Source organism: Nycticebus coucang, chromosome 8, assembly GCF_027406575.1.
Source record: "Nycticebus coucang isolate mNycCou1 chromosome 8, mNycCou1.pri, whole genome shotgun sequence".
NCBI lineage: Eukaryota > Metazoa > Chordata > Mammalia > Primates > Lorisidae > Nycticebus > Nycticebus coucang.
In genome coordinates, this window is record NC_069787.1 from 97,725,133 (window position 1) to 97,750,749 (window position 25,617).

General features: G+C 43.3%; 1 protein-coding gene and 1 non-coding gene across 2 annotated transcripts in view; one reads left to right on the forward strand and one right to left on the reverse strand.

Annotated features, from left to right (window-relative positions):
- DNAH1 (dynein axonemal heavy chain 1) overlaps positions 1–25,617 on the forward strand; it is a 96,927-nt gene that overhangs the window by 5,254 nt on the left and 66,056 nt on the right. Inside the window, exons 5-7 of the mRNA XM_053599196.1 lie at positions 831–963; positions 20,628–20,789; positions 21,376–21,628. Of these exons, the coding sequence (XP_053455171.1) occupies positions 831–963; positions 20,628–20,789; positions 21,376–21,628 (548 nt within the window). The remainder of the gene's footprint in view (positions 1–830; positions 964–20,627; positions 20,790–21,375; positions 21,629–25,617) is intronic.
- On the reverse strand, positions 22,298–22,433 carry LOC128593017 (small nucleolar RNA SNORA42/SNORA80 family). The gene has a single exon (XR_008382205.1). It is a non-coding gene; the product is annotated as a small nucleolar RNA SNORA42/SNORA80 family (small nucleolar RNA).

The window sequence follows — 25,617 nt, forward strand, 5'->3', positions numbered from 1 at the left end:
AATCACAAGCATTCATTTGTCAAACAGGCACTCAATCATGGGAACTCACCCCAGGTGCCTTGAGCATCCCAAGCAGACCCTTGGGATGCTGATGTGCTGTTTTCCTGGAAGCCAGGATAGCCTGTATGTCTGGTTTCTGCCTCCAGCCCACCCATGAGCACCCAGAAGCAGCCCAGTCAGACTATGGGGCAGTGTACAGGCCTCCCTGGCCAATCCCACCTGGGGTGGAGAACTGTGCTGGGGCTCACTAAAATGGGGAGATCAGGGATGGAAGAGGGCATCAGTGCTATCTCCCTGGGGCATAGCTGAGGGAAAGTGAGTTCAGAGAGAAGGAAATGGGAACATAACCTGGCTATGGCTTTCACCCACCTTCCCTCCCTTCCTCTCTGTGGCCCTGAGTATCTCTTACCTGGTGGTGGCTGTAGGGAGGCAAAGCTGAATCTAGCAGCACATCACCCTTCTAACGGCTGCCTCCTGATAGCCCTGAATCTCCAGCATTTCTGAGTCAGGGTAGGGTGCTCAGGAAAATCCTAGAGCACCTCTTCCCTTGGGCCTGAGCCAGATGGTTGTGGCTTCCCTTGGGCCTGAGCCAGATGAGAGAGAGCCCACATCCTACTGTGAGTGCCCAGACACTGCTCTGTCCGAGCCTTGGCTGGATGAGGACCAAGTCTTTACCCAGCCCAGACCCCACATATCTCTGGGAGCAGCAGAGGAGGGGCACAGCCTCATCTGGGGAGAAGACTATTTAGGCACCCCATTGTTGGCATGCCCAGCCCAGCCAGGTCCATTAGGGGAGCCATGTCTCCTGATGTTTGCCTGCTTTCTTACAGGTGTTTGACAACGAGGAGTTTGACTGTCGTACTCCTAGGGAATGGATTAACACGGGTTTGGAGCCAGGGTCTCTGGACAGGAAACCTGTTCCTGGAAAAGCCCTCCTACCCACTGACAACTTCCTGGGGCACGGTGAGCAGGGCCAACTGGGGGATGGACACCATCTTGTTGGTGCCCTGCTATGGATTCTTGGGCTTCCCTGGGACCTGGTAGCCAAGGAAGGTGAGGTACCTTTTGGGGCCTCCCAGCTGGATTATAGGCTAGGGAGCTGGCCACACAGAGGCAGGAAATGCAAGGACCAGGGATAATGCTGTCAGGAAATCTAGGAAAGGGACAGCTGGGTGGTGTCTAGTGTTAAAAAAAAACAACTTAGCACAAGACTATGGGGAAAGGGCCAAGGAAGGTGAAGGGAGGGGGAAGGCTTTGGTGGAGGGAGGGTAATGGGTGGGGCCACATCTATGGTGCATCTTAGAATGGGTATAGGCGATTGCACTAATGTATACAGCTATGATTTAACACTAAAAAAAAAATGTAGATTTTTCCTTATAGTGTCTACATTTTGAATTAGGAAAGTTTTACCTATTTCTGAGATACAAATAAATTTCCCCATGTTTTCTTCTTAAAAAAAAACAACTTCGATTTGTTGGAAATAAAAAACATACATGATTATTGGAAAGTTCAAATGTGCATTAGGAGCATAATTCCAGCCCATCTACCCCATTGCCCAGAGTCACCATTACTCCACCTGTAACTCTGGCTTCAGCTTTTACATCTGCATGGACAGCGAACACTCTGTTACACTGTCACACATGTTCACAAGCACACTCACTGTCACGCACATCATCTCATGCACTTCTACACACACACAGTCACACTCACTACACATTTTCTCCACACAAACCTATGCTGACATACCTACTGTCCCTGGTTTGTAGCGCTATCACACAGCACCCCCACATGTCCATTTGATGGTACACAGACTTGCCTTGTCTGTTCACAGAGTGTCCTTGGCTCCTCCCCTGGCCTCAGGCCTGCCTTGGTGGCTGTGGAGGCTCCTTCCACTGTTCCCGCTGTCGGAAACAGGGCCAGTGTGAGTGTCCCAGGCTACTGTTTGCACTGTGAGTCTGGATCTCTGTGCAGGCATCCTAGGAAAGTCTGGCTCATCACTTTGGAGGCTGCAGGTGGCTGTTCCCCTGTGCAGGGCTGAAGGCTGCCCTGCTCCCTGCCTACTGTGTGGACAAGATGCTGAGGAGTAGGGAGTGGGTCCAGTGGGCCAGCCCCCAGGACAGAGGCAGGATTGTAAGAGCAGTGACTGGTTTTAAGACTGTGCAGTGAGTTCATTTAGCAGACTATAAATTTGTTTCATTTTAAAAATATGTTTTTTTTATTAATCATAACTTTGTACATTGATGCAATTATGGGGTTCAGGGTACTGCTTCAATATACAATGTGAAATGCTTACTTTGACACATTCATCACAATTATACTCATTTCTAATAGTTTTGAAATGTACCATTGCATCATGCACATTAGGTGAGGTCCCCCCAAATCCCCTCCCTACTCCCATATCCTCTCTCCCCTCTCCCTTCTCTCCTCTTCCCTTCTACTTTCTGGACTATAGTTATGATTTGCCATTCATATGAGTGTGTAGGCAATTATATATTGATTTCATAGTAGTATTGAGTACATTGGATACTTTTTGCCCATTCTTGAGATACTTTACTAAGAAGAATATGTTTCAGCTCCATCCAGGTAAACATAAAAAATATGAAGTCTCCATCTTTTTATGGCTGCATAGTATTCCATGGTGTACACATACCACAATTTGTTAATCCATTCATGGGTAATGGGCACTTGGTCTGTTTCCATGTCTTGGCTATTATGAATTGGGCTGCAATAAACATTCTGGTGCAAATGTCTTTGTTGGAAAATAATTTTTTTTTTATTAAATCATAACTGTATACAATGATATGATTGTGGGGCATCATACACTCACTTCATAAACCATTTGACACATTTTTATCACAGTGGTTAACATTGCCTTTCCGGCGTTATCTCAGTTACTGTGCCAAAACATTTACATTCTACATTTACCAAGTTTCGCAAATACCCCTGTAATATGCACCACAGGTGTGATCCCACCGATTCCCCTCCCTCTACCCACCCCCCCCCTTTCCCACTTCCCCCTATTGTTAAGTTGTAGCTGGGTTATAGCTTTCATGTGAGAGTCCCAAATTAGTTTCATAGTAGGGCTGTGTACATTGGGTATTTTTTCTTCCATTCTTGGGATACTTTACTAAGAAGAATATGTTCCAGATCCATCCATGTAAACATGAAAGAGGTAAAGTCTCCATCTTTCTTTAAGGCTGCATAGTATTCCATGGTATACATATACCACAATTTATTAATCCATTCGTGGATCGATGGGCACTTGGGCTTTTTCCATGACTTAGCTATTATGAATTGGGCTGCAATAAACATTCTGGTACAAATATCTTTGTTATGTTGTGATTTTTGGTCTTCTGGGTATATGCCCAGCAGAGGAATTACAGGATTGAATGGCAGATCTATTTTTAGATCTCTGAGTGTTCTCCATATATCTTTCCAAAAGGAATGTATTAATTTGCATTCCCACCAACAGTGCAGAAGTGTTCCCTTTTCTCCGCATCCACGCCAACATCTCTGGTCTTGAGATTTTGTGATATAGGCTAGTCTCATTGGAGTTAGATGATATCTCAAAGTAGTTTTGATTTGCATTTCTCTGATGATTAAAGATGATGAGCATTTTTTCATATGTCTGAAGGCCGTGCGCCTGTCTTCTTCAGAGAAGTTTCTCTTCAAATCCCTTGCCCAGCCTGCGATGGGATCCCTTGTTTTTTTCTTGCTGATGCGTTTGAGTTCTCTGTGGATTCTGGTTATTAAACCTTTGTCAGAGATATACCCTGCAAATATCTTCTCCCATTCTGAGGGCTGTCTGCTTGCTCTGCTTACTGTGTTCTTAGCTGTGCAGAAGCTTTTTAGTTTGATCAAGTCCCAGGAGTGTATTTTTGAAGCTGCTTCAATTGCCCGGGGGGTTCTCCTCATGAAATACTCACCCAGACCAATTTCTTCAAGGGTTTTCCCTGCATTCTCCTCTAGTATTTTTATAGTTTCATGTCTTAAGTTTAAATCTTTAATCCAATGAGAGTCTATCTTAGTTAATGGTGAAAGGTGTGGGTCCAATTTCAGTCTTCTGCAGGTTGCCAGCCAGTTCACCCAGCACCATTTGTTAAATAGGGAATCTTTTCCGCACTGAATGTTTTTAATTGGCTTGTCAAAAATCAAATAGCGGTAAGTAGCTGGATTCATCTCTTGGTTCTCTATTCTGTTCCAGATATCTACTTCTCTGTTTTTGTGCCAATACCATGCTGTTTTGATCACTATCGATTTGTAGTAAAGTCTGAGGTCTGGTAGTGTGATTCCTCCTGTTTCGTTTTTATTTCTGAGTAATGTCTTGGCTATTCGAGGTTTTTTCTGATTCCATATAAAATGGAGTAATGTTTTTTCAAGATCTTTAAAATATGACAGTGGAGCTTTAATAGGGAGTGCGTTGAAATTATATATTGCTTTGGGTAGTATGGACATTTTGATAATGTTGATTCTTCCTAGCCATGAGCATGGTATGTTTTTCCATTTGTTAACATTTTCAGCTATTTCTTTTCTTAGAGTTTCATAGTTCTCTTTATAGAGATCTTTCACGTCTTTTGTTAGGTAAATTCCCAAATATTTCATCTTCTTTGGCACTACTGTGAATGGGATAGAGTCCTTAACTGCTTTTTCAATTTGACTGTTGTTGGTGTATATAAAGGCTACCGATTTATGAATGTTGATTTTGTAACCTGAGACGCTGCTGTATTCCTTGATCACTTCTAGGAGTTTTGTAGTAGAGTCCCTAGTGTTTTCCAGATACACAATCATATCATCTGCGAAGAGCGAGAGTTTGATCTCTTCTGACCCTATATGGATACCCTTGATCGCCTTTTCTTCCTTAATTGCGGTGGCTAAAACTTCCATTACAATGTTGAAAAGCAATGGAGACAATGGGCAGCCTTGTCTGGTTCCTGATCTGAGTGGAAATGATTCCAATTTAACTCCATTCAATATGATATTGGCTGTGGGTTTGCTGTAGATAGCCTCTATCAGTTTAAGAAAAGTCCCTTCTAGACCAATTTTCTTGAGTGTTCTGATCATGAAGGGATGCTGGATATTATCAAAAGCTTTTTCTGCATCAATTGAGAGAATCATATGGTCTTTGTTTTTTAATTTGTTTATGTGCTGAATTACATTTATAGATTTACGTATATTGAACCAGCCTTGAGACCCTGGGATAAAACCAACTTGGTCATGATGTATAATTTGTTCGATGTGTTGCTGGATTCTGTTTGTTAGGATCTTGTTGAATATTTTTGCATCTATATTCATTGGTGATATTGGTCTATAATTTTCTTTTTTTGTTGGGTCTTTTCCTGGTTTGGGGATCAGGGTGATGTTTGCTTCATAGAACGTGTTGGGTAGTCTTCCTTCTTTTTCTACATTTTGGAACAGGTTGAGTAATATAGGTACTAATTCCTCTTTAAAGGTTTGGTAGAATTCTGACGTGAAACCATCTGGTCCCAGGCTTTTCTTTTTAGGGAGGTTTTGTATAGTTGATGCTATTTCTGAACTTGATATGGGTCTGTTCAACATTTCCACTTGATTCTGGTTAAGTCTTGGAAGGTGGCGTGCTTCCAAGTATCGGTCTATTTCCTTCAGATTTTCATATTTCTGAGAATAAAGTTTCTTGTAATATTCATTAAGGATTTTTTGGATTTCTGATGAGTCTGTGGTTATTTCGTCTTTGTTGTTTCTGATTGATGATATTAGAGATTTTACTCTTTTTTTCCTGATTAGGTTGGCCAGAGGTTTATCTATTTTATTGACCTTTTCAAAAAACCAGCTTTTTGATTTATTGATCTGTTTTATTATTCTTTTGTTTTCAATTTCATTTAATTCTGCTCTAATTTTGGTTATTTCTTTTCTTCTACTGGGTTTGGGGTTGGAATGTTCTTCCTTTTCCAGTTGCGTGAGATGTCCCATTAAGTTGTTAACTTCCTCTCTTTCCGTTCTCTTGAGGAAGGCTTGCAGTGCTATAAATTTCCCTCTTAGAACTGCCTTTGCAGTGTCCCAGAGGTTCTGATAGTTTGTGTCTTCATTGTCGTTTTGTTCCAAAAAGTTGGTGATTTCTTTCTTAATCTCATCTCTGACCCAGCATAAGGTTATTTAACTTCCATGTTTTTGTATGGGTATGCAGATTCCTGTTGTTACTCAATTCAAGTTTTATTCCATGATGGTCCAAGAAGATGCATGGAATAATTTCTACTCCTTTAAATTTACTGAGGTTAGACTTGTGACCTAAAATGTGATCAATTTTGGAGTAAGTTCCGTGGGCTGATGAGACGTATGTGTATTCAGTTTTGTTGGGATGAAATGTTCTGTAGATGTCTGCTAAATCTAAATATTGGATGGTTAGGTTTAAATCTAAGATTTCTTTGCTCAGCTTCTTTCTGGAGGATTGATCCAACACTGCCAAGGGAGTGTTGAAATCTCCAACGATTATGGAGCTGGAGGAAATCAAGTTACTCATGTCTGTTAGAGTTTCTCTTATAAATTGAGGTGCATTCTGGTTGGGTGCATAGATATTAATAATTGAGATCTCGTCATATTGAGTATTACCCTTAACAAATATGAAGTGACCATTCTTGTCCTTCCTTACTTTTGATGGTTTAAAGCCTACTGTATCTGCAAATAAAATTGCAACACCTGCTTTTTTCTGATTACCATTTGCCTGAAATATGGATGACCATCCTTTCACCCTGAGTCTGTATTTGTCTTTTAAGTTGAGATGTGACTCTTGTGTGCAACAAATATCTGGCTTGAGTTTTTGTATCCAGTCGGCTAACCTATGCCTCTTTAGAGGACAGTTTAAGCCATTCACATTGATGGAGAGTATTGATAAGTCTGGTGGAATTTTGGGTATCGAGTTTTTCAAAGGTCCAGTGGACATTTTTAATCCTTTCGCCAGTGTGGAAGTTGGAGTTTGATCCGAAGTTTCTAAGTGAGTTTACTTTTGTGGTATAGGATTGGGTTGGTCATTGTGGAGGATAGGTCTGAGAACATCCTGAAGAGCTGGTTTACTTATGGCAAATTTTTTCAACATATGAATGTCATTGAAGTATTTAATTTCTCCATCATAGATGAAACTCAGTTTAGCTGGATACAAGATCCTGGGTTGAAAGTTTTTTTGCTTTAGGAGATTAAAAGTTGATGACCAGCCTCTTCTTGCTTGAAAAGTTTCAGCAGAGAGATCTGCAGTTATTCTAATATTCTTACCTTTGTACGTTATAGTTTTCTTTCGCCGGGCTGCTTTGAGAATCTTCTCTTTCATGTTAACTTTAGTGAAGCTAATTATGATATGTCTGGGAGATGGCTTCTTGGGGTTGAATCGTGCTGGGGTTCTGAAGCTGTCTGCTATCTGAATTTCAGATTCTCTAGGCATGTCTGGAAAATTTTCTTTCATAATTTCATGTAGAAGGGCCTCTGTGCCCTTGGCAGCCACTTCATCGTTCTCCGAAATTCCTATAACCCTTATGTTGTTTTTTTTCTAATTATCTGAGAGTTCTCTGAGTGAGTGATCTGTTTTTGCTCTCCATTTCTCTTCCTCTTTGAGAGATTGGGAGCGTTCGAAGACTTTATCTTCAATGTCAGAAATCCTTTCTTTTGCTTGCTCCATTCTGTTACTGAGGGATTCTACTGTATTTTTCATATCTTTGAGGGCTGTAAGTTCTTGTTTCAGTGTGTCTAAGTCTTTGGTGGTTTTGTCTTTAAATTTGTTAAATTCTTGAGACAATTTTTGAATTTCTCCTCGAATTCCTAATTCCATTTTATTAATCTTGTCTGCAAACCAAATTCTGAATTCGACTTCTGACATCTCAGCCAGTTGTTTATGAATGGGATCTTCAATCACATCTGCTGTATCTTTTCTTGGGGGGGTTGATCTATTCTGGTTATTCATGTTACCAGAGTTTTTCCGCTGATTTGGCCCCATGGTTTACTCCCTTTGGTTTTTCCCCTGGGGTTTTATCAAGGGCCCGTACAGTGTTGTGGCCTGAGAAACTGGGGCCCTGTCTGGTGGGGTGGAGCAAAGCAGTTCTGTCTTGTTTTCAGCTGGTTTCTGTTCGATCCTATTGCAACTTCTACTCTGGCTTGAAGTCTCAGCTGTGTGGAAAAATCAGTGATTAAGTCACCCCGCCTGCCCACCTCTGGCCCCAGTTGGAAAAGGAGAATCAAACCTTCCCACAATCGCACACCCAGGGCACCGCCTGAAAAGTCCTCAGTCTATTAGCCCAGTTCAAAAGGTCCGAATCAACTGTCTCAATCGGCACTTGTCTCGGGTGGAAGGGTTCAAGAGGTCTCTGGGAACTGGATCACAGGGGCCTGGTGACTCCTCTGACACAGCTCACCCCAGTGCAGCGTGGAGTCAGGAGGAGCCACCCAGCAAACAGAGCAGTCTGGGAAGGTTGACGTCTCCTTCCCCACTTTGCCCCTCCGTCGGACCCAGTCACTGGTATCTCTGCAGATGGCTAACCCAGTTGCCTGCCGTGAACAGACACTCCAGGGGTTTGCACCTGCCTGAATCGCGAGGAAGTCTGCCAGGCCCCCGCAGACTGCCGCTATCTAGCAGGAGGAGATGGGGCCTGACATCTTTGAGTGTTTGATGCAGGTGATGGGAAGGAGGTGTTCACTCAGGCTTAGCCCCGTCCCTGATGGATGCTGCTAACAGAACAGAACAGAACAGACAACTTTGTGAGGTTCTGTCTCTGTTCCTGTCGTCGCCTACAGAAGACGGGCTGTTTTGAGTTCAAACGTCTTTGCTGTTGGAGAATTGCGTCTGAACACCTCTCTGGGTTGGCCCCGCCCTGGAAGCTTCCCGGGTTTGTGAGCCAGGTCGCTGGTGGCCTCCTCTGGTTGCCCAGGGAGACAGGGGGTGTGGCCTCAGAATATCCAGAAGTGAGCGTTCTGCCGTTAAAGAAAAAACGGCTGTTGATCTACCTCCAGGGAACTGCTGCTCTGGTGTGGGCACTCAGGCGACCCTTTTCTCCTCTGTCCCGCGCCCCAGAGTCAGCACTGAGCGGCCGCAGTTTGTGCTGGGTCCACACCCCTTAAGAGATCCCCCAAGGATCAGAACTCTTGGGGGATGGGCCCCCAGACCCCGATTGGGAGTGGGGGTGGGAAGCTAGAGTTTCTTTCAGTTTTACGCAATACTACGGTCCAGGGAGGGCTCCTGCACTGCACCGCAGGGAAGTGCCGCCAAGGCTTGATTTCCCCTCAGCAGAGTGCCCTCTCCTCACTCACGTATCCCAGAGTCAGCGCTGACCTGACGCAGCTCAGGCACTGTGCACTCCCCTCGAGAAATCACCCAAGGAGCCGAACTCCTGGGGGATAGGCCCTCAGACCCCGAGTGAGAGTAGGGGCTCTCAGCTCTCAGCGGGGAGGCCAGAATCTTATTCAGTCTTGGGCCCCGTAATGTTGCCCGGGGAGGGTTGGTGCACTGCACTGCAGGGAAGTGCCACGAGGCGTGACTCCCCCTCAGCCCGGTGCCCTCTCCTCACTTGCGCGCCTCAGAGTCAATGCTGACCAGTCGCAACTCGGGGACTGTCCACTCCCCTTGAGAAATCACCCACGGATCCGAAGTCCTGGGGGACAGGCCTCCAGACCTCAGTGGGCGGGAGGGGAGCGCCGGGTATTCAGGGTTGCCGGCAAAGGATTCCCAAAGTTTTATTCAGCCCTATGTCCGGCAGGAGAACGCCATGGCACCCCAGTAGGGGAGGTAGGTCCAGTTTTTAGAAGGTCTCTCCCGTGGAGTGTAGTGGGAGGGCCTTTAATTTCTGCCTGCTTGTTCAATTGTGGGGCTCTTGAGCCGGTCTCATGGGGGAGGGGGACTCCCGTCCGCTTGGTGGTGGATTTTGTACCTTTTGTTTGCGTCCTTGTGATCACAACTTGCCTCAGCGGTGTTGATGTGCGTTCTTCAGCCTTCTCTCTTGGTGAGGCTCAAGTTCACCAGGATACTTACTAAATTCCTGTCCCTTAACTCTCCTTCTGGACGGGAGCCTTTGTTGAAAGCTGGCTTCAGTCCGCCATCTTGTCTCCCCCTCCTTCGGAAAATAATTTTTGATCATCTGGGTATATACCTAGCAGAGGAATTGCAGAATCGAATGGTGGTCTACTTTTAGTTCCTTGAGTGTTCACCAAACTTGTTGGGAAAAAGGTCGCATTCTCACCAGCAGTGTAGAAGCTTTCCCTTCTCTCTGCATCCATGCCTACATCTGTAGTTTTGGGATTTTGTGATGTGGGCTAATCTTACTAGAGTTAGATGATATCTCAAAGTGGTTTTGATTTACATTTCTCTGATGATTAAGGATGATGAGCATTTTTGCATGTGTTTGTAGGCCATGCGCCTGTCTTCATCAGAGAAGTTTCTGTTCAAGTCTCTTGCCTACATAGAAATGGGGTTATTTATTCTTTTCTTCTTGATTAGTTTGAATTCTCTGTAAATTCTAGTTATCAGGCCTTTGTCAGAAGCATAACCTGCAAAAATCTTCTCCCATTCTGAAGGTTGTCTGTTTGCTTTACTTACTGTGCTCTTGACTGTGCAAAAGCCTTTTAGTTTGATCAGATTCCAGTTATGTATTTTTGGTATTGCTTCAATTGCCCGGGGTTCCTCTGCATAAAATATTTTCCCAGGCCAATTTCTTCAAGTGTTTCCCCTGCACTTTCTTCTAGTATTTTTATAGTTTCATGTCTTAAGTTTAAATCTTTTATCCAGTGAGAATCAATTTTTGTTAATGGTGAAAGGTGGGGGTCCAGTTTTAGTCTTCTACAGGTCACCAGCCAGTTCATCCAGCACCATTTATTAAATAGGAAGTCTTTCCCCCACTGAATATTTTTGATAGGCTTGTCGAAGATCAAATGGCGATAAGTAGCTGGGTTCATCCCTTAGTTCTCTATGCTGTTCCATAAATTTACTTCTCTGTTTTTGTGCCAGTACCATGCTGTTTAGATCACTATAGATTTATAGTATAGCCTGAAGTCTGGTAATGTGATAACCTCATGATTTGTTCTTATTTCTGAGTAATGTATTTGCTATTCGAGCTTTTTTCTGATTCCATATAAAATGAAGTACTATTTTTTCAAGTTCATTAAAGTATGACAATGGTGCTTTAATAGGGCTTGCCTTAAATCTATAGATTGCTTTGGGTGGTATGGACATTTTAACAATGTTGATTATTCCCAGCCATGAGCATGGTATGTTTTTCTATTTGTTAACATCTTCAGCTTTTCTTTTCTTAGAGTTTCATAGTTCTCTTTATAGAGATCTTTCACGTTCTTCATTAGGTAAATTCCCAGATATTTCATCTTCTACTTCTACAGCACTACTGTAAAAGGAATAGAGTCCTTGACTCTATTTTCAGCTTGACTATTATTGGCATATATAAAAGCTACTGATTTGTAAGTATTGATTTTGTATCCTGAGACGCTGCTGTATTCCTTGATCACTTCTAAGAGTTCTGAAGTTGAGTCCCTGGGATTTTCCAGGTATAGGATCATATCATCAGCAAAGAGTGAGAGTTTGATCTCCTCTGACCCTATTTGGATACCCTTGATCACCTTCTCTTGCCTGATTGCAATGACTAAGACTTGCATTACTATGTTGAATAGCAGTGGAGACAATGGGTATCCTTGCCTCATTCCTGATCTGAGTGGAAATGTTTTCAATTTTACACCATTCAATATGATATTGGCTGTGGGTTTCCTGTAGATGGCCTCTATCAGTTTAAGAAATGTTCCTTCTATGCCTATTTTCTTAAGTGTTCTGATCATGAAAGGATGCTGGATATTATCAAAGGCTTTTTCTGCGTCAATTGAGAGAATCATATGGTCTTTGTTTTTTATTTTATTGATGAGATGTGTTATATTTATAGATTTGTATATGTTGAACCAACACTGTAACCCTGGAATAAAACCAACTTGATTATGGTGTATAATTTTTTTTCTTTTTTTTATTGTTAAATTATAGCTGTGTACATTAGTGCAATCGCCTGTACCCATTCTAAGATGCACCATAGATGTGGCCCCACCGATTACCCTCCCTCCACCAAAACCTCCCCCCTCCCTCCCCTTTCTTGGCCCTTTCCCCATAGTCTTGTGCTATAGGTGGGTTATAGCCTTCATGTGAAAGCTATAATTTAGCTTCATAGTAGGGCTGAGTACATTGGATACTTTTTCTTCCATTCCTGAGATACTTTGCTAAGAAGAATATGTTCCAGCTCCATCCATGTAAACATGAAAGAGGTAAAGTCTCCATCTTTCTTTAAGGCTGCATAGTATTCCATGGTATACATGTACCACAATTTGCTAGTCCATTTGTGGGTCAATGGGCACTTGGGCTTCTTCCATGACTTAGCGATTATGAATTGGGCTGCAATAAACATTCTGGTACAGATGTCTTTGTTATATTGTGATTTTTGGTCTTCTGGATATAAACCTAGTAAAGGAATTATAGGATCGAATGGCAGGTCTATTTTTAGGTCTCTAAGTATTCTCCAAACATCCTTCCAGAAGGAACGTATTAGTGGGCATTCCCACCAGCAGTGTAGAAGTGTGCCCTTTCCTCCACATCCACGCCAACATTTCTGGGTTTGGGAGTTTGTTATGTGGGCTACTCTTACTGGGGTTAGGTGATATCTCAGAGTAGTTTTGATTTGCATTTCTCTGATGATTAAGGATGATGAGCTTTTTTTCATGTGTTTGTAGATTGTGCGTCTGTCTTCTTTAGAGAAGTTTCTCTTCAAGTCCCTTGCCCATCCTGAGATGGGGTCACATGTTCTTTTCTTGTTAATACGTTTGAGTTCTCTGTGGATTCTGGTTATTAGACCTTTATCGGAGGTATAACCTGCAAATATTTTCTCCCATTCTGAGGGCTGTCTGCTTGCTTTACTTACTATGTTCTTGGCTGTGCAGAAGCTTTTTAGTTTGATCAGGTGCCAGTAGTGTATTTTTGATACTGCTTCAATTGCCTGGGGAGTCGTCCTCATAAAATATTCACCCAGGACGATTCCTTCAAGAGTTTTCCCTGACTTTCTTCAAGTAATTTTATAGTTTCATGTCTTAACTTTAAATCTTTTATCCAGTGAGAGTCTATCTTAGTTAATGGTGAAAGGTGTGGGTCCAGTTTCAATCTTCTACAGGTTGCCAGCCAGTTTACCCAGCACCATTTGTTAAATAGGGAATCTTTTCCCCACTGAATGTTTTTAATTGGCTTGTCAAAGATCAAATAACGGTAAGTAGCTGGATCCATCTCTTGGTTCTCTATTCTGTTCCAGACATCTACTTCTCTGCTTTTGTGCCAGTACCATGCTGTTTTGACCACTATGGATTTATAGTACAGTCTCAGGTCTGGTAGCGTGATTCCTCTTGCTTTGTTTTTATTGCTCAGTAATGTTTTGGCTATTCGAGGTTATTTCTGATTCCATATAAAACGAAGTATTATTTTTTCAAGATCTTTAAAGTATGACAATGGAGCTTTAATAGGAATTGCATTAAAATTATATATTGCTTTGGGCAGTATGGACTTTTTTTTTTTTTTTTGTAGAGACAGACTTTCACTTTATTGCCCCTGGTAGAGTGCCGTGGCATCACACAGCTCACAGCAACCTCCAACTCCTGGGCTTAGGTGATTCTCCTGCCTCAGCCTCCTGAGCAGCTGGGACTACAGGTGCCCACCACAACGCCCGGCTATTTTTTTGTTGTTGCAGTTTGGCCAGGGCTGGGTTTGAACCCGCCACCCTCGGTATATGGGGCCGGCGCCCTGCTCACTGAGCCACTGGCGCCGCCCAGGGCAGTATGGACATTTTAACAATGTTGATTCTTCCCAGCCATGAGCATGGTATGTTTTTCCATCTGTTAAATCTTTGGCTATTTCTTTCCTTAAAGTTTCATAGTTCTCTTATGGTGTATAATTTTTTTTGATGTATTGTTGAATTCTGTTTGCTAAGATCTTATTGAATATTTTTATATCAATATTCATTAATGATATTGGTCTATAATTTTCTTTCTTGTTGGATCCCTTCCTGGTTTGTGCATCAGGGTGATATTTGCTTCATAGAATGTGTTGGGAGGTATTCCTTCTTTTTCTATGCTTTGGAAAATGTTGTATAATATAGGTACTAGTTCCTCTTGAAAGGTTTGATAGAATTTGGATGTGGAGCCATCTGGTCCTGGACTTTCCTTTTTTGGGAGATTTTGTATTGTTGATGCACTTTCAGTGATTGATGTAGGTCTATTCAAGATTTCTAATTCTTTCTGGTTGAGTCTAGGAAGGTGGTATGCTTCTAGGTATTGGTCCATTTCCTTCAGATTTTCATATTTCTGGGAATAGAGATTTTTGTAGTAATCATTGAGGATTTTTTTTTAATTTCTGAAGTGTCTGTTGTTATTTCTCCTTTATTGTTTCTAATAGACATTATTAGAGATTTTATTTTTCTATTTCTGGTTAGGTTGGCCAAAGGTTTATCAATTTTGTTAATCTTTTCAAAAAACCAACTTTTTGTTTCATTGAGCTTCTGAATGATTCTTTTGTTTTCAATTTCATTTAATTCTGCCCCAATTTTGATTATTTCTTTTCTTCTGCTGGGTTTGGGGTTGGAATGTTCTTCCTTTTCCAGTTGCTTGAGATGATCCATTATGTTGTTGGCTTCCTCTCTTTCTGTTTTCTTGATGAAGGCTTCCAATGCTATAAATTTCCCTCTTAGGACTGCGTTTGCAGTATCGCATAGGTTTTGATAATTTGTGTCTTCAGTATCATTTTGTTCCAAAAATTTGGTGACTTCCTTCTTAATCTTGTCTTTGACCCAGCTATCATTCAGCCTAAGATTATTTAGTTTCCATGACTCTGTTTGAGCATGAAGATTCCTGTTGCTATTGAGTTCAACTTTAATTCCATTGTGGTCTGAGAAGATACAAGGAATAATTTCTATACTTTTAAATCTGCTGACATTAGAGTTTTGTCCTAGGATATGATCTATTTTGGAGGATGACCTGTGGGCTGATGAGAAGGATGTATATTCAGTTTTATTAGGGTGAAATGTTCTGTAAAGGTCTGTAAAGTCCATTTATTCTAGGGTCACTTTAAGTCTAATATTTCTTTGTTTAGTTTCTTCTTGGAGGATCTATCCAAAACTGTCAAAGGGGTATTAAAATCTCCAACTATTATAATGCAGGACAACATCAAGTTGTTCATATTCATTAGGGTCTGCTTTATGAATTGAGGATCATTCTGGTGTGGTGCATAAATGTTAATTATTGAAATCTCTTCATGTTGGGTGTTTCCCTTGACAAATATGTAGTGATTTTCCTTATCTTTCTTTATCTTTGTTGGTTTAAAGCCAATTGTATCTGCTAAAATTGCAACCCCTGCTTTTTTCTGGTTTCCATTTGTCTATAATATACAAGTCCATCCCTTCACCCTGAGTCTATTTTTATCCTTTAAGGTAAAATGAGATTCTTGTATACAGCAGATATCCAGTCAGCCAGCCTGTGCCTCTTTAGAGGACAATTTAAGCCATTTGCATTAATTAAGAGATTTGATAAGCTTGGTTGTGTTTTGGGTGTCATGATTTTCAAATGTCCAGTGGACATTTTTAATTTTTTCAGCACCGTGGAAGTTGGGTTTTGTTCAAAAATTTATGGGTGAGTTTACTTTGGAGGTAGAGCATTGCACTGGTCATTGTGGAGGATGAGTCTGAGAATATCCTGGAGAGCTGGTTTAGTTATGGCAAATTTCTTCAACATGTCTATGTCATTAAAGTATTTGATTTCTCCATCACAAATGAAACTCAGTTTAGCTGGATACAGGATCCTGGGCTGGAAGTTGTTTTGTTTTAGGAGATTGAAGGTGGATGACCATCTTCTTCTGGCTTGAAATGTTTCGACTAAGAGATCTGCAGTCATTCTGATACCTTTCCCTTTGTAGGTGATGCTTTTCTTACATCTGGCTGCTTTCAGAATTTTCTCCTTCATCTTAACTTTGGCAAAGTTAATCACAATGTGTCTAGGAGATGCTTTATTTGGATTGAGTCTTGCTGGGGTTCTGAAACTGTCTGCTATCTGAAGTTCTATATCTCTTGCAATGCTTTGGAAATTCTCCTCCAAAATCTCTTGGAGTAGAGCATCTGTACCTTTAGGACCATCCTCTTCTCCTTTGGGAATGCCTATAAGATGAATGCTTAATCTTTTGGAGTGATCCCACAACTCTTTCAGGGAATGATCAGTTTTTGTTCTCCATTTTTCCACCTCTTTGAGTTTTTGGGAACATTCAAAAGCTTTGTCTTCAGTTTCTCTTCTTCTACCTGGTCAACTCTATTACTGAGGGGTCCACTGCATTTTGGAGCTCCTCCACTAACTTTTTCGCTTCCTTGAGCTCTGCTATCTCTTTTCTCATTATGTCCATATCTTTGGTGACTTGGCCTTTGAACTCATTAATTTCTTGAGACAACTTTATTTATTTATTTTTTCGAGACAGAGTCTTACTCTATTGCCCTCAGTAGAGTGTCGTGGTGTCACAGCTCACAACAACCTCCAAATCTTGGGCTTAAGTGATTCTCTTGCCTCAGCCTCTTGAGTAGCTGGGACTACGGTCACCTGCCACCATGCCTGGCTATTTGAGACAACTTTAGAACTTACTCTTTGGAATTCAATTTCTATCTTTTCTTCCATTCTATTTATCTTATTTGCCGTCCATATTCTGAATTCAATTTCTGACATTGCTGCCATTTTTCTATACATGGCATCTTCAGTTGTATCTCCTTTGTCATTTCTTGGGGGGTGGGGGTTGATCTACTCTGGTTATTCATGTTGCCAGAGTTCTTCTGTTGGGTCCGCACCATGTTTATTTTCCACTGTTTGGTTATTAGAACTGGTAGGGTGAGATTGAATTGGGGTTCCCAAGTAGTAGAGACAGCGCTTTACCAAAGTCCTAGGCCTTGTAATTGTGGCTTATCTCCTACAACCTTACAAAGGCCCCTTTCAGAGTTTTGGTTGGAGACTTTGAGAACCTACTTGATGAGATACCACAAACTAGCTCTGTTTTGATACCAAACTCTATCCTATCTTAAGAAACCACAGTATTAGGTTTAAATCTCGAATGTGAAGAGATACAAACAGCTATAGTGCCCAGCCCCTGACCTTTAGTTCTTTTCCTCTACAGAACTTTGAAGGTCAACCTCAGAATGTCCCAGAGTGGACAGCCCAAGACATGGGTTCCAATTAAATTGTCTCAGGCAGTGCAAATCCTTTTCAACAGAGAGGGATTCAAGGGTCTCCAACAGCACAATTGGAGCCAGGGATCCACATTCCCACCTGCCAGACTCAGTCCACACTGTTGTCTACTTTTCTGCTCACAGGCCCAGTAGGAGCCAGGGTCCATGCCCCCACCTTCCAGTCTCAACACACCCAGCTAGCCTCTGCTTGTCAGACCAGTTGTAGTCAGGGGAACATACCCCGGCCTGCCAATCTCAGTCCACTGCCTGCCAAGCCTCTGTTCTCAGGGTCTGTTAAAGTCAGGGCACTGCACCCCACCCACAGGTCTCAGTCCTCACCTGGTAAGCCTCTGCTCACCAGCCCCGCTGGAGACAGGGGACCATGCCCTCACCCTCAGATCTTGGTTCACACCCAACAAGCCACTGCTTGAGGATTCTTTTGGAATCATGGGACCACACCCTTGCTCTCAGGTCTCAGTCAACGCCTAGCAAGCCTCTGCTTGTAGGCCCAGCAGGGGCTGGGGACCAGCCCTGTCTGCCAAACTCAGTCCACACAGGGCAACAACTCTCCCGCTGTGGGTGCCATCAGAGCCGGGGTTCTACACCCCGTACTGCCAGACACAGCCTGAACTGAGGGTCAACACAACCAATGGCTGGGCTTGCATAACCAGGGGACTGCTCCTCTTCCCGTCCCTTTCTTCTCTCTTCCTCGTTAGTCACAGATTCATAGATTCTGTTCTGATGGTTGGCAGTCCACACTATGCCCAGATCTCTCAGGGCAAGACCAAACATTCTGTGCTCTGCAGGGGACAGAACTTCAGACTGCCATGCTAGGGGGAAAGAGTACACTGGGTGTTTGGACTTGTGGGGGTAAATATCTGTTCAATTTTATGCCTGGCAGGGTGGTGTCTAGGTTCATAAGTAGGACCTCCCTGGAGAAAGAGACCTGGAGTTTAGCGGCTCTCTCCAGCGAGGTAAAATGAGAGGTCTTTTGTTCCCTGCTCGTTCGCAGATAGCCTGCGACAGGCCTCCTGCTTGGGGAAGGGGTCTCCCATCTTCTAATTGATAGGCTTTGTACCTGTAATTTGTTTTCTTAAATGCTTTTCCTTGGAGTTACAGCTTGCCGAACTTCTTTCTTGGCTCAGCTCCCCACCTTTGGCTTCATAGAGTCTGATTCCATCCAGTTTTTCTTCCTCTGCTCAGGAGCCTCTGCCGAGGGTTGCTACCAGTCGGCCGTCTTACTGGAATTCCCCCTTAAAAATGTGTTAATATTAGAATCAATTTCTTTTTTCTTTTTTTTTTTTTTTTTAATAGAGACAGAGTTTCACTTTATGGCCCTTGATAGAGTGCCATGGCATCACACAGCTCACAGCAACCTCCAACTCCTGGGCTTAAGCGATTCTCTTACCTCAGCCTCCCGAGTAGCTGGGACTACAGGCACCCGCCACAACACCCGGCTATTTTTGTTGTTGTTGTTGCAGTTCTGCTGGGGCCAGGTTTGAACCCGCCACCCTCGGTATATGGGGCCGGCACCTTACCGACTGAGCCACAGGTGCCACTCCCTAGAATCAATTTCTATGAACTGGACAAGAAGCCCAGAATGTTCCCTGTACTTTGAACTTAATTACAAAAATAATTTAACTCAATTGCTCCCAGATCTCCAATTCCTGGTGGTGAAATCAGAAGGTTTGGGGCTACGTTAAACTTAAATACTCCAAGTGTCAGCCTCCTCCGAGATGCTCTGCTTGCACCCCTTCAGATAGCCATGGCCTTGGGTGGCACTGATGGGTGGAGGGGTGAGCTGGGAGCAGTCTGCTGGAGACCTCTTGTGTGCCATACCTCTGGGGACGTCTTTTTATTTAAGCTGAGCCAAGACAAGGCCAGCATTTTTAAGAAGGAAACTTACTAGGAAGGGAAGAGAAAAGCAAAACAGAACAAAGACTGGGTGGGATAATTCATGCCCCTAACACTCTGGAAGGCCGAGGCAGGAGGATCACTTTAACTCAGGCGGTCAAGACCAGCCTGAGCAAGAGTGAGGGACTTTCTACTAAAAATAGAAAAATCAGCCGGGCGTTGTGACAGGTCCTGTAGTCCCAAATACTTGGGAAGCTGAGGCAGGAGAATTGCTTGAACTCAGAAGTTAGAGGTTTCTGTGAGCTAAGCAGATCCCATGGCGCTCTAGCCTGGGAACAGAGTGAGTCTTTGTCTCAATTAAAACAAACAAACAAACAAACAAACAAATAAACAAAACCAAAAGAGTTTCCAAAGGAGGTATTTGACAGTAACCTACTTTATGCATCTCTCTGGTGTCAGTGAGTGGGGAGCATTTCCTTGGAATTACAGCCCTTCCTTCCACTTCCTAGTTGGTAGAGCCCATCAGTTTGTTGAGGCCTCCTCTGCTGGGTATTGTGGGTGCATCTTTTTTCTACAAAAGTTAATTGAGCACCTGTTATGTACCAGTTTCCATGCTAGGCCAAGGGACAAAGCTGTGACTGAAATGGGATGAATTTGCTTCTTAGGGAGCTGACACTGGTGTGAGGAGGCTGTGACCTAAGAGATGATGCATACATAGCATGATTTTAAGCAATATGAGAGCCAAATGGGGTAACAAGTGAGAGGGTGCCTGGGACAGAGTTGCTGTATTAGGCAGAGATGCCTCTCCAAGAGGAAGCCACTTGGGCAGGCAGCAAACCAGCAATGAGGTAACCTGAACCAGACAGAGGGCACAGCCTGTGCAAAGGCCCTGTGGTGGGAGCAAGCTCAAAAGTTGCAGGAATAGCCACACATCCAATGTGGCTGGTGGGAAATGAGTGAGGGGGCAGTGGCAAGAGATGAGCTAGAGAAAAGGGCACAGGCTTTCAGCCTAGGGAGTCAGGGGGAGGCCCATCCTGACCAAACAAGTCCCAAGACCCACTTCGAGCCCATTGCAGGGCAGTAGCCTCCTATGCTCCCCTGCTCTGACCTGCCCTGTTGTGGTACGAGCGGCCCAAGGATTGAATGGCCAGTGGCAGCCTTTGGGAAGGGCTTCGCCCTGGCCTGGTCACCCTGGTCACCCACCTTTACAACTGAGTTCTCAACAGGCCTGCCATTTGCTTGGGGGTTTCGGGCCTCCTGTCCCAGCCCTGTCAGCCTGTGTCTCTCTGCCCCGTGGGAGTTGTGCAGAGTGCCAGTGCAGAGAAACTTGGTCTTTCTGGCTCCTCCTGTGGCTGGGCCTTCCTCAGAGACCAGCTCATCTGGGAGGAAGCAGGGCCTTGGTTCTGCTGGAGCCAGAGGGGGTCATCCAGTTGGGAGAGAGGCCAGACCAGTAACTTCTGAGACCCCTACCTAGTAACTGCTGCTTACACTCAGAGGCCCCTACTTGCCCTGTGGCAGGGAGCACTGATAGGGTTTCCCCTTCTGTTTCAGAGGACCCCAAGAGTCAGAAGCTGGAATACAAATGGTGTGAGGTGGGTGTCCTGGACTATGACGAGGAGAAGAAGCTCTACCTGGTGCACAAGACAGATGAGAAAGGCCTGGTGCGTGATGAGATGGGGAAGCCCATCGTAAATGGAGGTGTCACTGCTGAAGGTATGAGTTCCTGCCTTTGCCCCAAGCAGACCCCCAGTTCAGGCCTGGCCCAGCCTGTGACTGAGACAAACCCCTGCATAGGGCACTGGTAGCTCAGCTCTGAATCCTACCTTGCTTTGTTTGTCTTGTGGTGGCTATCTGGCCCCTGACCAGTAAGAACCAGGGGACCCCTCACTCAGAGACCGCAGGCATGTCAAATGACCATTATTTGATACGTCAGCTCTGAGCAGCTGACAGTGCTTCTTTGGCATGATGTTGAAAAGGAGCCTGAGGCTTCTCAATTAGTGATGTGTGCCCTGGGTGTACATCAAGGAATTGACACTTGAGTGGCCATCCCTGTATAACTCCTTGTCTAAACACAGTGATTTGCAGTTTACAAAGCACTTGCACATTCATCCATGACACCTTATAAAGTGGACAGGGCAAAGAGTGTTGGCATACCCATTTCACAGATGCAACAGGGGTCAGAGAAGGGAAGCAACTTGCTCAGGATCACTATGCATCAGTGGCGCAGCTGGCCAAAAACCAGGGCTTGTGCCAGAGAGCCTGAGTGGGTGTCCCCTTCTCCCTCCCACCCGGCCCCCAGGAAGGCCACCTCTCCAGATCTGCCAGTACTGGATACCACGGATCCAGCTTCTCTTCCTCGCCGAGGACCCTCGTGTATTCACACAGCGCGTGGTCCAGGCCAATGCCCTGCGCAAGAACACAGAGGCGCTGCTGCTGTACAACCTGTATGTGGACTGCATGCCCACTGAGGGCCAGCGGGTCATCAATGAGCAGAGCCTGAGCAGAATCAAGCAGTGGGCTATGAGCACACCTCGGATGCGCAAAGGGCCTCAGTGAGTTGGGCAACCTAGGGGTAGAGCTCTCTTGGGGATCTGTTTGGGGCTATCTTGCCCCCTACACTATGGACTTGTTGGGGCCCCAAACATTTCTTGTTCATGTCCAGATTCCTCATTATCAATATGGAGTCATGGATTCTTATTTTATTCAAAGAGTTATGGTACATTGCTACAATTTTTATTTTGATATTCAAATTTTGGCCAGTAGGAGCCTCTTCACTCTAATTCCTGTGGGCTTTTGACATGTCTCCATCACTCTTTGAGCATGTCCTTACTTTCTGGCACAGCAAGAAGTTCCAGGCTCACTTGTACTTTCCCAGATCCAGTCCCCAAATCAGCTATTTCTCAAAGGAAATCCCTTTTAGTAAGGATATAGTATTTATAAGCCAAGATCTGGGCAATAGCTACGTATATTTCTCCTGGGAAATTGTTGCTTTAAGGCTCTTAAAGCAGACAGATCCAGAAAATACATATACACACATACTTAAGATGGTTTAACCTACTGTTTTTCACTTTACAATGGTTTGAAAGCATTTAGTAGAAACTGTACTTTGAGTACCCCTATGACCATTCTGTTTTTCACTTTTAGTACAGTATTCAATAAATTACATGAGATAATCAACACTTTATTATAAAATAGGGTGGGTGTCTTTTTTTTTTTTTTTCCTCTATGCAACCCACTTCAGTGCCAGCAGCCTATGGACACATAGGCCAGGCAATGATTCAGAGCCACAATTTGCTCTGGCATGGGGCACTATGAGAGGCTCAGGGGAACGGGCCTGCCATAAATCCAAACCCATGCATATAGGGTGGGTGTCTTAGCATAAGTGTTCTGAGCTTGTTTAAGATAGGTTAGGCTAAGTTATGACATTTGGTAGTTTAGATATACTAAATGCATTTTCAATTTATGATATTTTCCTTCTTTCCTTTTTTTTTAGACAGAGTCTCACTCTGTTGCTCTAGACTAGAGTGCCATGGTATCAGCCTAGCTCACAGCAACCTCAAACTTCTGGGCTCAAGCAATCTTCCCAAGTAGCTGGGACTATAGGCGTACACCACAATACCCAGCTAGTTTTTATATTCTTTTTAAAATAGAGACAAGGTCTTGCTCTTGCTCAGGCTGGTCTTGAACTCCTGAACTCAAGCAATCCACCTGCCTCAGCCTCCCAGAGTGCTAGGATTATAGGCGTGAGTTGCTGCAGCCTATTTTTAACTTTTAAAGATTTTTGTTAAAAACGAAGACACAAACACACACATTAGCCTAGGCCTAGGCAGTATCAGGATCATCAAGATCTCATCCTCCAAGTCCTCATCATCTTGTCCCACTGGATGGTCCTCAGGGGTAGTAACAGCTGCAGAGCTGTCATCTGCTATGGTAGCAAGGCCTTCTTCTGGAATACTTGGTGAAGGATCTGCCTAGGACTATTTTACAGTTAACTTTTTTTTTATCTAAGTAGAATGAACACACTAAAATAACCATAAAAAATTTAGTAAATACATAAAACAGTAACATACTCATTTATTATCATTATCAAGTATTATATGCTGTACAGAACCGTAAGTGCTATACTTTTATATGAATGGTAATGCAGTACGTTTGTTTGTGCCAGCATTATCACGAACATTTGAGTAACGCCTTGTACTACAACATTAAGATGGTTACAATATCACTAAGTGATAGGAATTTTTTAGTTAATAATAATTTTTTAGTTATAATCTTATGGGATCACCACCATGTATACGGTTCATTGATGTACGTGACTGGCACATGACTGTATATGTAATACTTGAAATATATATTACTCAAAAAGGTATACTCAGAAATCTGTCAGTCTCTACCCGGTTGATTCTATCCTGTTCCTATCCCCCATCTTTCTGTGCTCTTCCCACCATGTGTTCATAGGTAACCAATATCACTAGTTTCTGGTTTATATTTTCTGTATTTCTTTTCTTTTCTTTCTTCTCTTTTTTTTTTTTTTTTTGAGACAGAGCCTCAAGCTGTCACCCTGGGTAGAGTGCCGTGGCCTCACAGCTCACAGCAACCACCAACTCCTGGGCTCAAGCGATTCTCCTACCTCTGCCTCCCAAGTAGCTGGGACTACAGGTGCCCAGCACAACACCTGGCTATTTTTTGATTGCAGCTGTCATTGTTGTTTGGCAAGCCTGGATTAGATTTGAACCACCAGCTCAGGTGTAGGTGGCTGGCGCCTTAGCCGCTTGAGCCACAGGTGCCGAGCCCTGTATTTCTATTGCACAAATGAGCAGACACATATATTTCAGAGTCATACATATTTTCTTATACTCCCCTCTTTCTTACACGAAGGGTAGCACTCTATAGATCTTCTTTCACACTTTACTTTTTTCTCTTGCTTTCTTTCTCTCTCTCTCTTTCTTTCTTTCTTTTTTGAGACAGAGCCTCAAGCTTTTGCCCTGGGTAGAGTGCTGTGGCATCACAGCTCACAGCAACCTCCAACTCCTGGGCTCAAGCGGTTCTCCTGCCTCTACCTCACAAGTAGCTGGTTTATTTTATTTTATTGAGGCAAAGTCTTATTATGTTACCCTTGGTAGAGTGCTATGGCATCACAGCTCACAGCAACCTCAAACTCTTGGGCTCAAGTGATCCTCTTGTCTCAGCCTCCAGAATAGCTGGGACCTCAGGCACCCTCCACAGCACCCAGTTCGTTTTTGAGATGGGGTCTCACTCTTGCTCAGAGCTGGTCTTGAACTCCTGAGCTCAGGCAATCCACCTGCCTTAGCCTCCCAGAGTGCTAGGATTACAGGTGTGAGCCAGTGTACTCTGCCTGGCAATGCACAAGAGGGCCTGTTTCCCCACAACCTTGCCAAGAGTATATTATGTACTGTTTAATTTTTTTTTCAGTCTGGAAGTTAAATAAATAAATGGTATTTCAGTGTAGCTTTGATTCTATCTTATTATAATTGAAGTTGAGTATCTTCCATCTTTTCATATAATTAAGGCCATATTTTATATCATCTGGTGACTTGTCTATATCTGCTGCCCATTTTCTCTCTGTCAGATTTTTGGGCTTTTTATTCCCTCTAATTTTAAGATTTTTTTAATATATTAGGGATAATGGCCTTTCAATCTGAGATATATGTCATGAAATCTTCTCCTGGCTTGTCAGTTGTATTTTGGCTTTATTAGTGTGATTGTGCAATATAATAAAATATTTATGTAGACAGTTTTACTGATCTTTTCATCTTACTATATTCATCTGTGAGTCATAAAGCCTTTCCTAATATTGAGGTTTTCTTCTAGTATTTGTATGGTTTCATTTTTTGCATTTATATTCTTGATTCATTCTTTTTTTTTGCATTTTTTGGCTGGGGCTGGGTTTGAACCCGCCGCCTCCAGCATATGGGGCTGGCACCCAACTCCTCTGAGCCACAGGCACCACTCCCTTGATTCATTCTTATGTATGACATATGGTAGGGATCAATATGCAGCATTTATTAAAATCTGCATCATTGGTGGTGCCTGTAGCTTAAGTGGCTAAGGCGCCAACCACATACACCAGAGCTGGCGGGTTTGAATCCGGCCTGGGCCTGCCAAACAATGACAACTACAACCAAAAATAGCTGGGTTGTGGCAGGCGCCTGTAGTCCCAGCTATTCGGGAGGCTGAGGCAAGAGAATTGCTTAAGCCCAGGAGTTGGAGGTTGCTGTGAGCTCTGACACCACAGCACTCAACCCAGGGCAATAGCTTGAGGCTCTGTCTCAAAAAAAAAAAACTCCATTGTTGGCCCAGTGGTTTGTACTATGACACATAGACATTAATTCCCATATAGACATGAGTTTATTTGTGGACTTTCTATTCTATTCCATTGATCTGTTTGTCTATTTATGCATTTGTATTATACTGGTTTTTAATTTTTTTTCAAGTTCCCTATATTCAGGACAAAATACACATACCACACTGTTTTTTTTTTTTTTTTTTTTGTAGAGACAGAGTCTCACTGTACCGCCCT